General features: G+C 44.1%; 1 protein-coding gene across 1 annotated transcript in view; it reads right to left on the bottom strand.

Annotated features, from left to right (window-relative positions):
• LOC104079955 (CLIP-associating protein 1-like) overlaps positions 1-12,545 on the bottom strand; it is a gene marked incomplete at both ends in the record, with an annotated part of 50,738 nt that extends 38,193 nt beyond the window's left edge. The window contains 6 exons of the mRNA XM_009582168.1: positions 6,962-7,029; positions 8,081-8,178; positions 11,140-11,215; positions 11,303-11,394; positions 11,898-12,001; positions 12,242-12,545. Coding sequence (XP_009580463.1) covers positions 6,962-7,029; positions 8,081-8,178; positions 11,140-11,215; positions 11,303-11,394; positions 11,898-12,001; positions 12,242-12,545 — 742 coding nt within the window. The remainder of the gene's footprint in view (positions 1-6,961; positions 7,030-8,080; positions 8,179-11,139; positions 11,216-11,302; positions 11,395-11,897; positions 12,002-12,241) is intronic.
• Positions 12,546-13,243: the final 698 nt, after the last annotated feature.

Below are 13,243 nucleotides of genomic sequence, written 5' to 3'. Positions count from 1 at the left end.
CAGCTTTTGCAAAGATGGCTAACAGAAATCATTTCCTCTGAAAGCTAAGACGAAAGGCACAGGCTTCTGATGTACCAAAAATAAATGCAATACATGCTTCCATCCTGTAAATTTATTCTTCACAGGTGAATAGATACAGAGCTCCTCTGCCTTTCCGTTTCACCTAGTCCCCTCCAGCCTCTCTGACTTCCACAGATATCCTTTTGTTACAGAAACGCAGTTAAAAAAACCACAAAAATGCAGAAAAGCCAGTGATGTCTCCATTTGGCACATTCTTGGAATTGTGATTCAATGTTAATTCAAAAGTACTTCTAACCAATTTAACTAATCTTCCCAACTGATGCTGCAAAAGCAAACAGTGATCACTCAACAACATCACAGACCAGGAAGGGTACCGGAAAATACCTGTGTCCTTCACCTCTCGCAACCTGTTCTGTTCCCTTACATATACACATCCTCTTCCTTCACCCCGTCAAACAGATCATTTATCATATTTTATAGAAGCTTAAACTGAGCTTGATGCCACCAGGCTACGGATGCTTACAGGCTATTTTTTAAAGTTCCACTTTTACTGCAAGATTGCTTCAGTCTCTTCACACCATTAAAAAGAAATTTAACAGGCAAATATTCAGACACTAACAAATAAACCCGTCCATCCCTGTGGCACATTCACTAGCACCTACCTTTCCCCGTAGTCATTATCTGCAGTGCTTGTGAGATGCTGAGGAAGAGCACTGTGCTCCGGGAGCAGCCCTACAGTACATGTCTCTCAGCAACTTCACCACCAGCATCACGACTTCTCTGCGTGACCTAGCAGACGATTGCCACCTCTCCTCCAAAATAAAAGCCTGCTCAGCATCCAGCTGAGCGCCATGTGTCCTCCTTGCCTGCTTGCTCGCATCCTTCCCTTCTAAATCTGAGAGTTTAAAACCCAGGAGGCAGTAATATGCTTATTTACAATGTTGTGTAATAGAAAGGGAGCAGAGCCCGTCTTGCCCATTTCTACCTTCCACAAGGATGTACTATCAGATAATAGTGCTCATTCAAATACCGCTCAGACATTACTGCTCTCTCAGCCCCCAAGCAGGTGAAGGGGTATTTCCTTGCTTTTTTTATGCCACAGGAATGCTGAGTCAATGAAACGAATTTTCTATTTAATTTTTCTATTTCAACTTGGAAACAGTATTCATAGAGAACAAGCCACAAAGGAAATTAAATTGCACAAGGGGGCATGAATGCAGAAAAGCACAGTGCAGCGTTTGTTGGTTCAAAACCTCTCTGTGTTACCACAGACAGTCGCCCCTCCTTCCAGTCTGCAATTCTGCTGCTTGGATGTGTGTTGACAAACAAACAATATTCCACCCACAGATGCATGGCAACGCTTGGCAAATGTGGGTGATTTTTCCTCCTTATAATAAATATCAAAATATCATTCAGTGACTCAGCTTCATTACCAACAAAACACAGGAATCTAGAATAGTTCTAGTTTCCATATAATTGTCTCCAAGTTGCCAACTTCATGAACAGAATTCATTCAGCAAATAGCATACTTACCTTAAACAATATCACAAATACAAAAGTAGTTCTACTCAAGAGTAACATTGCTCCTTTTTCATAGGCTTTCAGTAACTGGAATTATCACATCTGCTATTTCAGCATTGTTTTAATTAACCTGCTTACTCTGAGAACACTAACACACACAGGCAACTACTGAAATTGCGTCCTCCCCTCACCTTACTCTGTGCAACTATCCATAGGGGAGAGATCTCAGCTCCAAACTCAGCTCCAGGCTTTAAGATCTCCTGCTTTGATTTCCTTGCAGCCCAAGACCACCGCCACCTCCATTATCCCTAAATCTTGCTCTCCTGAGCAAAGTCAAAATTCAATGTAGACAAGAAAGTTCAATCCCCTCCCTACCCACAGGTACCATACCGGCACACCACCACAGTATCCCTGCATGGACCAATGTAGAAGCATCTCCCAAAAATTGTGTGACTTACGTAAAAAAATGAGGGTTTACATCAAAGAAAGTCATATTATGATATTGCAATGATCAAGAGCATAAAAAAACCACACCGAAACATTTTGATTACTAATAGCTTTGGTTTGGGTGATCATTTCCTATAAGCCTGTATCTCTCAGTAGACGACTTATTTCATTCTTAATCTGTCCTGAAACTTGATTATAAAGTCTTCTGGAGTCCAGGTGATCCAAAGTCAATGCAAATCCGTGGAAAAACTGTACACTTTATGTTCAGGTCCTTCCAGACATAATACTAAGGAAACCCGTGCAGCATGAATTTCTTGGAGTCTCTGTTTATGTCCAATAGCCTCTCTCTGTATCACATCCAACTAAAGATCATCACACAATGCCATATGAAGACAGCAGCTGACTAGCTGGCAATTATTGGCTCTTTCATGCTGAAAATGTATTTATCCCAGGGGAAAAAGGCATCTGCATAATTAGCAAAAGCAGTTACACAAAAAATAATTAGCTTGCTGAAAGCCCAAAGGGGGAAAAACTGTAATTTTTGCTTCAAGAGGCTGACTAATTATATGCCAAATAACAAAACAGAGATGCACTGAGAATCATCGAGAAATCCAACGTGGATTTTAACTTCATATTCTAGCTGTAAAGGCTGCTGGTAGCCTAGCAACAAGCAGCATACTTCAGCATGCCAAAACCTCCCTCTGACTTAATGAAACACCTCAGATTACTATGCAAACCTCCCCCACCCCACTACGCATTTGATTCTTCTATTACTAAACAATAAAAACAAAGCCTAGCCAAAAAAATAATCAAGCAATTCAAAGTAAACTCAAAGAAGCACTAATGGACCACGATTTAGAAAGATAAGTAAATATAAAACATGAATTATGAATTATTTTCATAGACTTAAAATTCACATTCTGATTAGAATTGATTCATTAGATTTGTTCATGGGATCAGAAAATGCCCTATTATTTTAAGCACCATTTGTAGTAGACTAAGTAAGATTTCTGTTCATTTGTGTCTTGGGAACCACTAGTTAAGAAATCTTTAACAACTTACAGCATACTCGCTAATCTCCAAATTACTCCTGATACACAAACAATGCTGCTGCAATTGCTTTCTTTTACTTGAATCCTCAGTGAGCTGGTAGAGGAAACTTGCCCCAAACAGTAGTCTCAGAGCTAAGAGACCAGTTTTCATCATTGTTCTTCTTTGACCAGTTCTTTTGCCATATTTCACCATTTCAGAAGCCACAGTTGCTTTCCCACCCGCCCAGTACTGCTATATTCTGCAGTAAGTCAGGTTTGACAACCACTTTCAAGTCTTGTTGTAACTAGCACAACTCCAGTGCTCCTGGGCCAGGGCTCAGTTACGAGTGACATTTTAGCCAACAGCTTACTCTTGGTTACCCACCTGAGCTACCCACCAGAGAAGTACAGAGTCACCATATCCACCCATAAGACCACATAAAAAAAAGTTAGGCTTGATCTTTGCTAGTGAGCCAGGAAGTCATGATACAGCTTCAGTCAACCCTTCCATTCCAGAGGCACGCGTTAACCCTAAAAAACAGAAAGCCCTTCCCCAAGGGGCGAAGCGTGCTACTTCTCAGCCGGGTCCGTTCTGCAGCCGGTACGCACCCAACACAGGGAGCAGCTCGGGGCAGAAAACCCAGCGCGAGGGAGCTGACGCTGCTCCTTCCGCACTGCCATTTTACGCTGACAAGGGCTTACAGATTGCAGTCTGCACAAACATTTGCCAGTCCGCCTCCCAAAACCTCTGGGACACTAATGCAGCCTGCGTAGAGCTGGAAATAGTACATGCTAGCTACAGAGAGGGACTAACACGAGCTTTTAAGACAAGGTACAACTGCACCATGTTGCCTGAAGTCATCTGATCCAGGCCATATAACATGAAGGTGAAAGCATTAGTGGTGTGTTCGCCTGGAGTTACAATCTAAAAGGAGTAGTATTAATGATAACAGACAGACACCCTCATAATCAATACCATACTCTGCCAGACTCTGCAAGATTGAGATAGCTATTTCCTGAGAAAGGCAAATCTTTTGGATGTGCAATATTTATGATCTCCTCTGCTGGTGACTCTGACAACCGCTGAAAGTGTCACCTTTGTTCAAAGGCTGCAGGAGGCATCAGGGACACAAGAAACCTGACAAACTTAGCTTGTCTTTAGGTCATAATAAACTTGTGACCATGGGTGAAGATAAGCCTCCTCCACTGGCTTACACAACCTCAAAAAGATAAACTGAAAGTTGCACGGAGCTGTTGACACCGTAGATATGGTGAGTGCATATGCTGTATTTGTGCTGTGCTTGGAGGGTGAGGAAGAAGCAAAAAAACAGCTTATAGCACTATGGGAAACTGAGCCCTCCCCTCAAATACACACACAAAAAAGATATTAACTGATGTTCTTATTATTAGCTTCACAAATGAGAACTACTTTAAAATTAACTCACGCAACTACAGACTTTTTTTATTGTTAGGGACGACGAAAAGGTTCTGGCAGAGCAATGGGAGATGCCACCCCTTCCATGCCTTGCTGTCTTTGACCCCTTAACACTTCTCCACTCTCCCCAACTCACTTCCCCCCAGGCTGCTTTTCGGTCCCAATGCCCACACGGGAGATTCAATTGTGGAGAAATGCTAACACAGACACGCTCCAGGGATTGCACCCAGCCACAGCGCAAGCAAGGACAGCGAGACATCAGCAGATCAGGTTAAGCTGAGTGAGGAAGACAGGCGTACTTCTGTCTGGAAGCACAAAAAGCCTGTCGATGGAGTCAAAGACATGGGATAGGGTGTGTAAGGTCTCGGGCACTGTATGTGCAAGTTAAATCTTCAAATACATCAAAATGGTGACAGAGGAAGGGGTATTAAAAGAAAAAATTATTCTCAATGAAGCACTAGCAGATCTAATACACGTAAATGCTTTAATTGCACTTATAAAAAAAAAACCCAACATTCCTATGGAAACCTTCCTTGGCAATTTTAAAACAGATGGTTTGCTTTCTTGGAAAGAAATGGCACTAAGAACTGTCTGCCCAGAAGAGGTCATCCCCATTGTCCCGTCTTACTTCTTTTGATGTTTTCCATGGTGCCAGCAGCCTTGAATCACATCACAGCATGTGCTGGGATGTTCAGTCTAGAGACCAGAACCACCTCTCAAAAGCCAAGGATTAGCAAGTGATGTCTCTGGTACTGTTCTGGGATGTGTAGATGCTATAATGATTGCACAGCTAAAACCTGCATTGCAAATAAATTAACTCTAGTTTCATGCTCTTCATTGAAGTTTATTCTTACATGTATCTCACCACCTATTTCATTCTAAATACTCTTCTTATCGGTTGTGACATACCTGACTTTTTATGAAGATCACCTTCATTTGGATTAGAAAAACACTCCGTAAACTTAGCTTAAATTTGGCTAGGGGCACATTAAGCTCCAAAATCTTTCCCCTGACCCCTAGACAATAAACCATAAACAGAAATCCCACCCACAGTCATCATCCCATCACAGCATTTGTTTAAAAAGACCATGTAGCAATACACCTCACCACAGAGCACAAGTCTGCCTCCTCAAACTCCAGACAACAGCAATCTACATAGTACAGTGATGCAACAAATTAACTTTTTCTTTTTTGAAAGCCCATTCTATTCCACTACTAGCAAAACAAAAATTCTACCTTAGCCTAACCAAGTGGAAAGCAGAGAAGTTGGATCAGCAGTAAGCTTGTTTCAGTTCGAGTTAGGATTTCAGAACAAACACCTGGAGGTTGTAAACCTTAAGATGTTTGCTAAGGGATTAAATATTTACTTCCCCCCCCCTTTAAAAAAGTACAACAACATTTGTTTCTCAACTGCACTTTTTTGCCACTGTAAGCCTCATCTACATATACAGCCAATATTTTCCCACATTATGCAAAAGCATAATTTTAACCCATTCCATCGCAGAGGAACCTGCACTAGGTCTCCATCGTTCCCAAACGTACAAGAGAATATCACATCACATTTCTGAATAATCCAAAATAGAACTTCAGAATTTTCAAATAAGTCAATTTTATTATTTCCTGCAGGGATGAAGTTTACCATATTTTAAAATGGATATGGCAAGACGAATGGTGCCTAGAAGTGAAAAAGATTTTTTTTTTTTTCCAATTTAAAAAAGCAGAGACCTCTCTGCTCTCTTGGATTCTGAGAGCGTGGTGGGAAAGACTGGGGACATCACCTCTCCTGCTCTTGGCCTTGCGGAGGGTGTGAGCTTGATAGGAACCCGCAGCACTGAACCCATGTTCTTCATGTCTGCTCTACTCGGCTGTTGGCAGAAAGATGAATTCCCTCACCAAGAATTCTCTCAAAAATCTATTCCTAAAAAATGAGTGATACTTATTAAAAATACTTTCTAGCTCATAAGCTTATCTATAAGAAAAGCAGTAATAAACACTTTTTTTAAAAGTAAGCAAAATACTAGTCTCAGACAAGAAAGACAGAATTAAGGCTCTGATAAGGGTCTTTGACTATCAGTCACAAACATACAACGTATGCAAACTTAGGAACTGCAAAATGCAATCCCTAAACAATATGATCTTTAAATGGAACACTACTACATTAATATGTACACTTTCTGTGCTATTTAGGGCATTAAACCGAAAAGGTTTTTTGTCTTATATTACAGAAGATGTATTTCCCTAACAAAACTCAAGAGGAAAAGAAGGACAGCTCTAACAACACCTTCTGTTCTTGAAACTTACGCTTCATTCTCCTTCTGATACTACTAGGAAGACAGAGCAGATTAACTAAACAATGTTATTTGCTGCAAAAGCTATGTGTATACTTCTGAACAATCACCCATACTTGTTTTCCCTAACAGAACGCTCGCTCTGTGTCCATTTGAATGCCTCACCAATTGATAACCGCTAAAAACACCAAAAAGAGAATATAAGTACTTCTACTCACCACCTGAAGTCTGGATCATGTTTCCAGATTTTTGGACCTCATCAAATTTTGTAAAAATTACATTCAACCTGTTTGAAAGTTAAAGAAATACACAATGAACACAGTTGAATTTAATTTTTAGGAATCTTCTAATTTAAGATGTTATAAGACAAATTTTGCTTCACTCAGGTCATTGGGAGCACTGTCAAAAATATCAGTGTGGAGGGAAGTTATTTTAAAATTAAAAAAAAATCACAACATTCAACAGCTGATAAGAAAAACTGAGAAACAACTGATACTACAGAGGTGCAAGAGATATAATTGGAAATACTAAATTACTGAAGATGTGACATGTCTAATTGTAGATCCATTTCCAGTTCATTACCACTTTGTCTATATTAACTATTTGCAAAAATACCACAGAACACACCCCTAAAAAACAACTTCACACAACATTTGTCTTTGACCCCAATACCTCTTTCCCATTTATGTCACAGGCCCGGTGGAGCAGAAGATCCTTATCACATCTCATTATTCCTTCCCAGAGAGTTTATTACTTTAAGGCACATCGTGGCTGGACAAGAAGAGGCAACAGCACTGCCTCCCCACCTCTAAAACACCCCTTCCCTCCTCCCTCTGCATCCACAGGCTGCCATCTACTCCACCCTCAGGTCTGACCATGCTCCACCCTGCGCACTGGAGGTTGTGGCAAGAAGACAGCTTTCTTACCACACCTGACAGGGCTTTGGTTCTGGTGTGGGGTTTTTTTTTTTAATAAAGCCTTGGAACTGATGATATTGACTGTGGATTTTTTTACCTTTATGATAGCCTAAGCACAGGCTACTCTGAAGTGTCCTCTCTACACATGTAGAATGTACAGGAAAAACACCACATTAAATCTTAAATCCGTTAACTACACACCTGTAATAATTTTATTGGTTTTCCAAAGATGCTGTGGCATACTTGGGCAAAGGCACAGGATCCACATTAAGTGAAACCTGAGTGTTTACAGGATGAAAAAAAACAAACCCTGATCCCAGGAAAAGGTTCAATCATGCTGCTCCTGAAGCCTTCTAAAGGAAGAAAGGGAATAAAAAGCAGCCCAAAAATAGTGAAGACATAAGGACATCCTCAACTTACCGAGATTGGGGTAATCCTTTTTTACTAAGATCAGCTCTTACACGTTCACCAACATGTCTGTAAATTTCCACAAGGCTGTTTATTGCTGCATCACGAACCTGAATGTGAGATATGAGAGAAATCACTCATCTTTATAATTTAAATAAATAAATCCCTGCCCTACCTTGGAGAAAAATTTGCATATTTCTCAGCAACAACAGTTGCCACTATACACCTTACCACAGAGTTCATGAAGGAGCTTCCATCCCTGCATTTCAGATATTAGCAGTATCAGCAGGTCTAATTTAATTGAAAAGGCAGTCAAGACATAAGATGAAAGGTTTTCTACATAGGGACACACACAGGGAGCTCAGCTGCCTTTGCCAAACTCCACCCATTGTGTGCAACAGGTACTGCATCAAAAAACCAAGGAGAGACACATGAATGGACCTTATATTGCTAGTACATTATAAAACAAACTGATTTTTAATGCCATCCTACAAACTTACATTTCTGTGTTGATAAGAAAATATGGAGGGAGGGAGGAGTAATTAATCACCTGAGTCACCATGAATTTTGCATGTTTTCCAAACCGATTTGAAGAAACTGCTGGGTACATCCTTCCCTCCACCCAACAGAAGAGCCACAAATCTGATTAAAGTGTCACCTTTCCGTACCGAACCCCTTTCTTCCATCAGACACAGCAGGCAGAGAAGGTAAACTATCAGCTCTGCCTACAGAAATACCTCGGAGCCATGTACTGCTGCTTCTCAGAAGATGGCCTGGCAGCTACCCAAGCACCCACACACATCAGGACCAGACACAGGATATTTTGTGGGCGCAAGCTAGAATCGCCTATAGGTGGGAGTCAAAGGGCAGGCACACGTGCCCTGCTTCCTAGCAAAAAAAAAAACCCCTAACATTTGACACACGCTCACCTCACCCTGTTCTCCTGCTCCGCAGCCTTCCCATTCAGCAGGTCACTGCCAATTTCCAAACCGCTGCCTTCACTCACGCCAGCCCTTCCCCAGCAGTCTTGCCTCTCTTCTCTCTGCCCATCAGCCCCGGACGCTACCAGGCAGGACTTCTGGGCACAGCTCAGGAGGGACTCTTTGGTGTCGCCAGTTCCTGGGTATGCAGACCCTAACCCAGCCTCGCTCTCTGCCTCCGAGGGGCAGAGGAGGGGAAGGGAGGTCGCAGCACCTCCACCTCTGCCTGCAGCGAGTCCACCTGCCCCGGTGCCAGCCGCAGGGAGACGGCAGCCAGGGCATGCCGACAAGCTCCGCCATACCCCCAACCTGCCGCCATGCCCCCTCCGGCCGCGGCACGCAGTGCAGCCGACCGTGGAGGTCCTCACGGCGTGATCTGGAAGGATCGCCTCTGTGTGTCAAGTTAGTCAGAGGTATGGATGCAGGACTGGGTAAACCCCATATCGGGCAAGGCAGGGAGCTCCTACTATCACACCTGCTTTAATCTACCACAGTAATAACAAAGCTTTAATGCTTAATTTTATTTTTGAGAAAATAGTCATAGCTTAAATACAGTTTTCATACCAGATGCTCACTGGGTTACACAAGCTCTTAAACTGCATTAGCTGAAAACAAAAAAAACCTAAAAAAACACTCATCCTGAAAAGGGCAGTAACATGTCCGCAACAAAAGGGACAAACAGTGCATTTGACCTGGATCTGTGTTTCTCCATCGCCTCTCACCAAGAGAGGGCAGCATTGACCGAGCATCAGGCAGCTGGGGTCTCCCAGGGCTGCGGAGAAGGCACTCGCAGCACAGAAGCACCCCATGGGGAGCCCAGGACCAGCCCCTGCCCCAGGACAGGCACTGTTCAACCAGGAGCCACTTTGACAGCAGTTTGTGTCCGATCAGTTCGGGCATGGGCTTTCTGGGGATGAGACACCAGACCCAGGATAAGGGGCAAGAGATCAGCCTTAATTCCCACTGCAGCTGGGGACTAGGATAATGAGCTGTGCCAGAGGCAGTGCAGAGGGAAAACATGCTTGAGTCCCCTCACCAACTTTCTGCTTCATTCAACAGCTCACCAGCGGCAGGACCAAGGTGTCTGTCTGTGCAACAAGTGAAAGTCCTAAACCCAGCGTCCCCTCAAAGACTAACAGCTTGCTCAGCCATGGCTCAGAACTACAAAGGACCCTGAACATCCAACTTCCTTCAAAACTTCTTGGGGTGACAGGTTTATCCTCCTACATTGGCACAACCGGCAAGGGAAGGCTGCTTCACACTCAGTCGTCCTCTTCACCAAGGGAGGCCCGGACAGCTATGGGAATATGGCCAACTCCAGAGCCAGCATAAACCCATTCCCCAGCTGGCCGCCCCATGCTTCCTTCCAGCTAAACACTCATGTGTATGCATCACCCATGCTAGGAGGGCAACAGGGATATTCAAAAACTGCTAATAACCATGTTATATGACATTAGTTTGAACCCTGCTTCCCCATCCCTCCTCTTCTCACTAACTTCACATACTTGCATCTGATTTCAGATTACATCCTGTCCAGGGCAGGACAAAAAGCACATAGAAGTGACAGATTTTCTTTTTCAACATGTATTTAAACCAGCGATGCAAACCAAATTGAAGTATCCTGTACAGCTTTCATGCCTTATTCAGACTCTCCCTGTACAACTTCTGGCAGTGCATGTGGCCAGGCTGTCCAACTGGTCCCATTTGCCCTCCCTGCCCAGACTGGTTCTCTTCTGAAGGCAGAAGGGTGCTGCAGGGAGCCCAGAGGTATCCCTGCAGCCTCCCCTGCATTCAGGCTGTCAGGCACAGGAGCTCCCTTCCCACAAAGGTTTCCTGCTCTGTTCACTTCACCTTCACATTCATTGTGTTGTGTTGAACCCTTGGAGTAATTGACATGCTGGTATACTTGACTTTAGGTATACTTCAAATCATACCTCTTCAAAACCAGCCAAGGGCTCTTCATGAACAGTATTGTTCAGAGTTCACCAACAGCAGCACAATTAGCTAATTTACCAGCCGGAATGCAGAGCCTCGCTTACCAACAAGGCAATCAGCACAACCTTTAGATGTGAATCACAGGAAAAAGCTCACCTGGCTGTTTGGATCTCCAAGTAAGTTACATATATGTGGCACTATCTTACTCAGTGTTAAACTCTGAGCTCCAGATCTAGGAATAAAGAACAAAAGAGCACCGATGTGAATCACAGAGCGGGCTTGCGTACATAACGTACGTTTGCAGGAGGCTCTGACTTACGCATTGAGTGTTGCAATAAGGCAGAGGCAAATCCCTTCTCTTGTCCGGAAATTCTTGTGTTTGAATCCTCCTAGCATCCTGTCCCACACATACTGTGGAAGACAGAAAAAAAGGTGAGACAGGAAAAAAGGAGGTGGGGGAAGAGACAGATTCTTTCTTCCAGCAGACATATACCATAACATCTCTAGAGCTTAAATATAAGCTTTACATCCATCCAATGAGAACAGGACAAGAAGTAGAAAGACATTTTTAGATCCAGCTAATTCTTTGTTCTGCGCTGACTTCACAGTAACTCCCCACTAGCTAAAACAATACTTCTACTTACAGAAAGCAAGTACCTTCCACGGACCCAGAACAACTACACTGACGTCCACCCATCCCATCCTTGGGAAATCCACTGACACGCACACTCCCATGCATATCCTGACATGCAACAGCATTCTCAAATGAAGCGAATTCCTCATAACACGGCGTAGGGAGATGAAGCTTCATTTCAGACAGGGCCACAGGAGAAAACTTTCTGTCTGACAGAAAAAAGGTCTCCTTTTTAAGCAGCCAGTCACTCTCACACACTGCAAAGGGCTGTGGAGCATACCTGAGGGTTAGCAGCTTGTTCCATGATTTTTAGCAGCAAGGTCTGATCCTGCTCCCTCACTGAGTCCTTAGAGTCTCCCAGTCTATCAAGTAAACTTGGCAGCACTGAGGAAAGAAAACAGGAACATCCAGATCCCTCAACAAAAAACCGTCACAGTGGCACAGCCCCTCTGCTCCCCCCGCCCGATGGAGGGACGAGCCCTCCCGCCCTTCAGCAGAGCCTGAAACCACTGAGAACCTCCCGAGTGCTCTCCAGGGGAGAAAGGAGGCTTTTGTGTACAGCAGACAGAGGGGATCCCACCAGCACGACGGCGACACCCCCCCACACACACACAGACCCCTTACCTGTGCCAATCTGGGCCTTGAAGCGATCTTGCAAGCGGGACACTAGTGCGGAAAGGATGTCAATCCCCAGGAGAACCACCTGCAAGCACAGCACAGACGGCGTTTTAGCGCGCAGCCCATCACCCCTGGCCTTGGCCAATGTACCCGACAGGCGGGAGCGCCGGCACACGCTCCCCTGGGAGAAGGGCCCCTTCCCACCCACGCCGTCGGCACTGCGTCCATCTGCTCCGGGGCTGCGCTCGCTCGGGTAACGGGATTGCACAGATACACACAACTCTTCCTTGCACGGCTTCTGACAGACAAGCTGAGGGGTTTACAAACAGAAAAGCCCCCAAATTATTGCTCCTTGTGACATTTACAAGCCAAAATTCACTGCCAAGAACTTGACAAAGCCAACAACTGTAATTGCCGCTCGATGCTAAAATCATACATATGTGCAATGTACACATACCATATGCATAACAACTTCAGTATTTACTGTAACTAGCATTTCTAATTAATTGTAATTATTACACTTACAGCTAGAAAACGGTGTGCACTAACAGCAGCTTAATTATTCACTTGCAGAAATTAAACCCAACACTTTCATGACGTGACTGAAACCTGGGGAAAGGCACTTTCTTTGAGAGGCTTCAGGGGAGGTTGCAGATCAGAAAACCCACTCTGACTAACTCCATTTAATAACAGTACAAAAAAATACATCATATACCGAATATACTGTGTAGCCTGTATACTAAACACTTAGCAAGACCCTATAGATCATGATAGTTCTGTATGACACAGCTCTCTAAGTTTTCAGTGAGGCGCTGAGGCTAGTAGCCCCTGGAAGTGTTACGGACAGCCAGGCTTCTAGGGCGGTGTCACCTGGGCTGTCACAGCGCAGCCCCGCTCCCTGCGGGCGGTGAACACCCTATACATACATGTATCTATCTATACATATGCATGTGCACGGACGCGGCTGCTGGCGGGGCGGCCGTGGTGGGCAGCGCCGCGGGCGGGCGG

This window comes from Fulmarus glacialis, unplaced genomic scaffold (genome assembly GCF_000690835.1).
Source record: "Fulmarus glacialis isolate BGI_N327 unplaced genomic scaffold, ASM69083v1 scaffold39287, whole genome shotgun sequence".
Lineage (NCBI taxonomy): Eukaryota > Metazoa > Chordata > Aves > Procellariiformes > Procellariidae > Fulmarus > Fulmarus glacialis.
The sequence above is the reverse complement of the archived record's forward strand: the minus strand, read 5'-3'. Positions and strand labels throughout refer to the sequence as shown.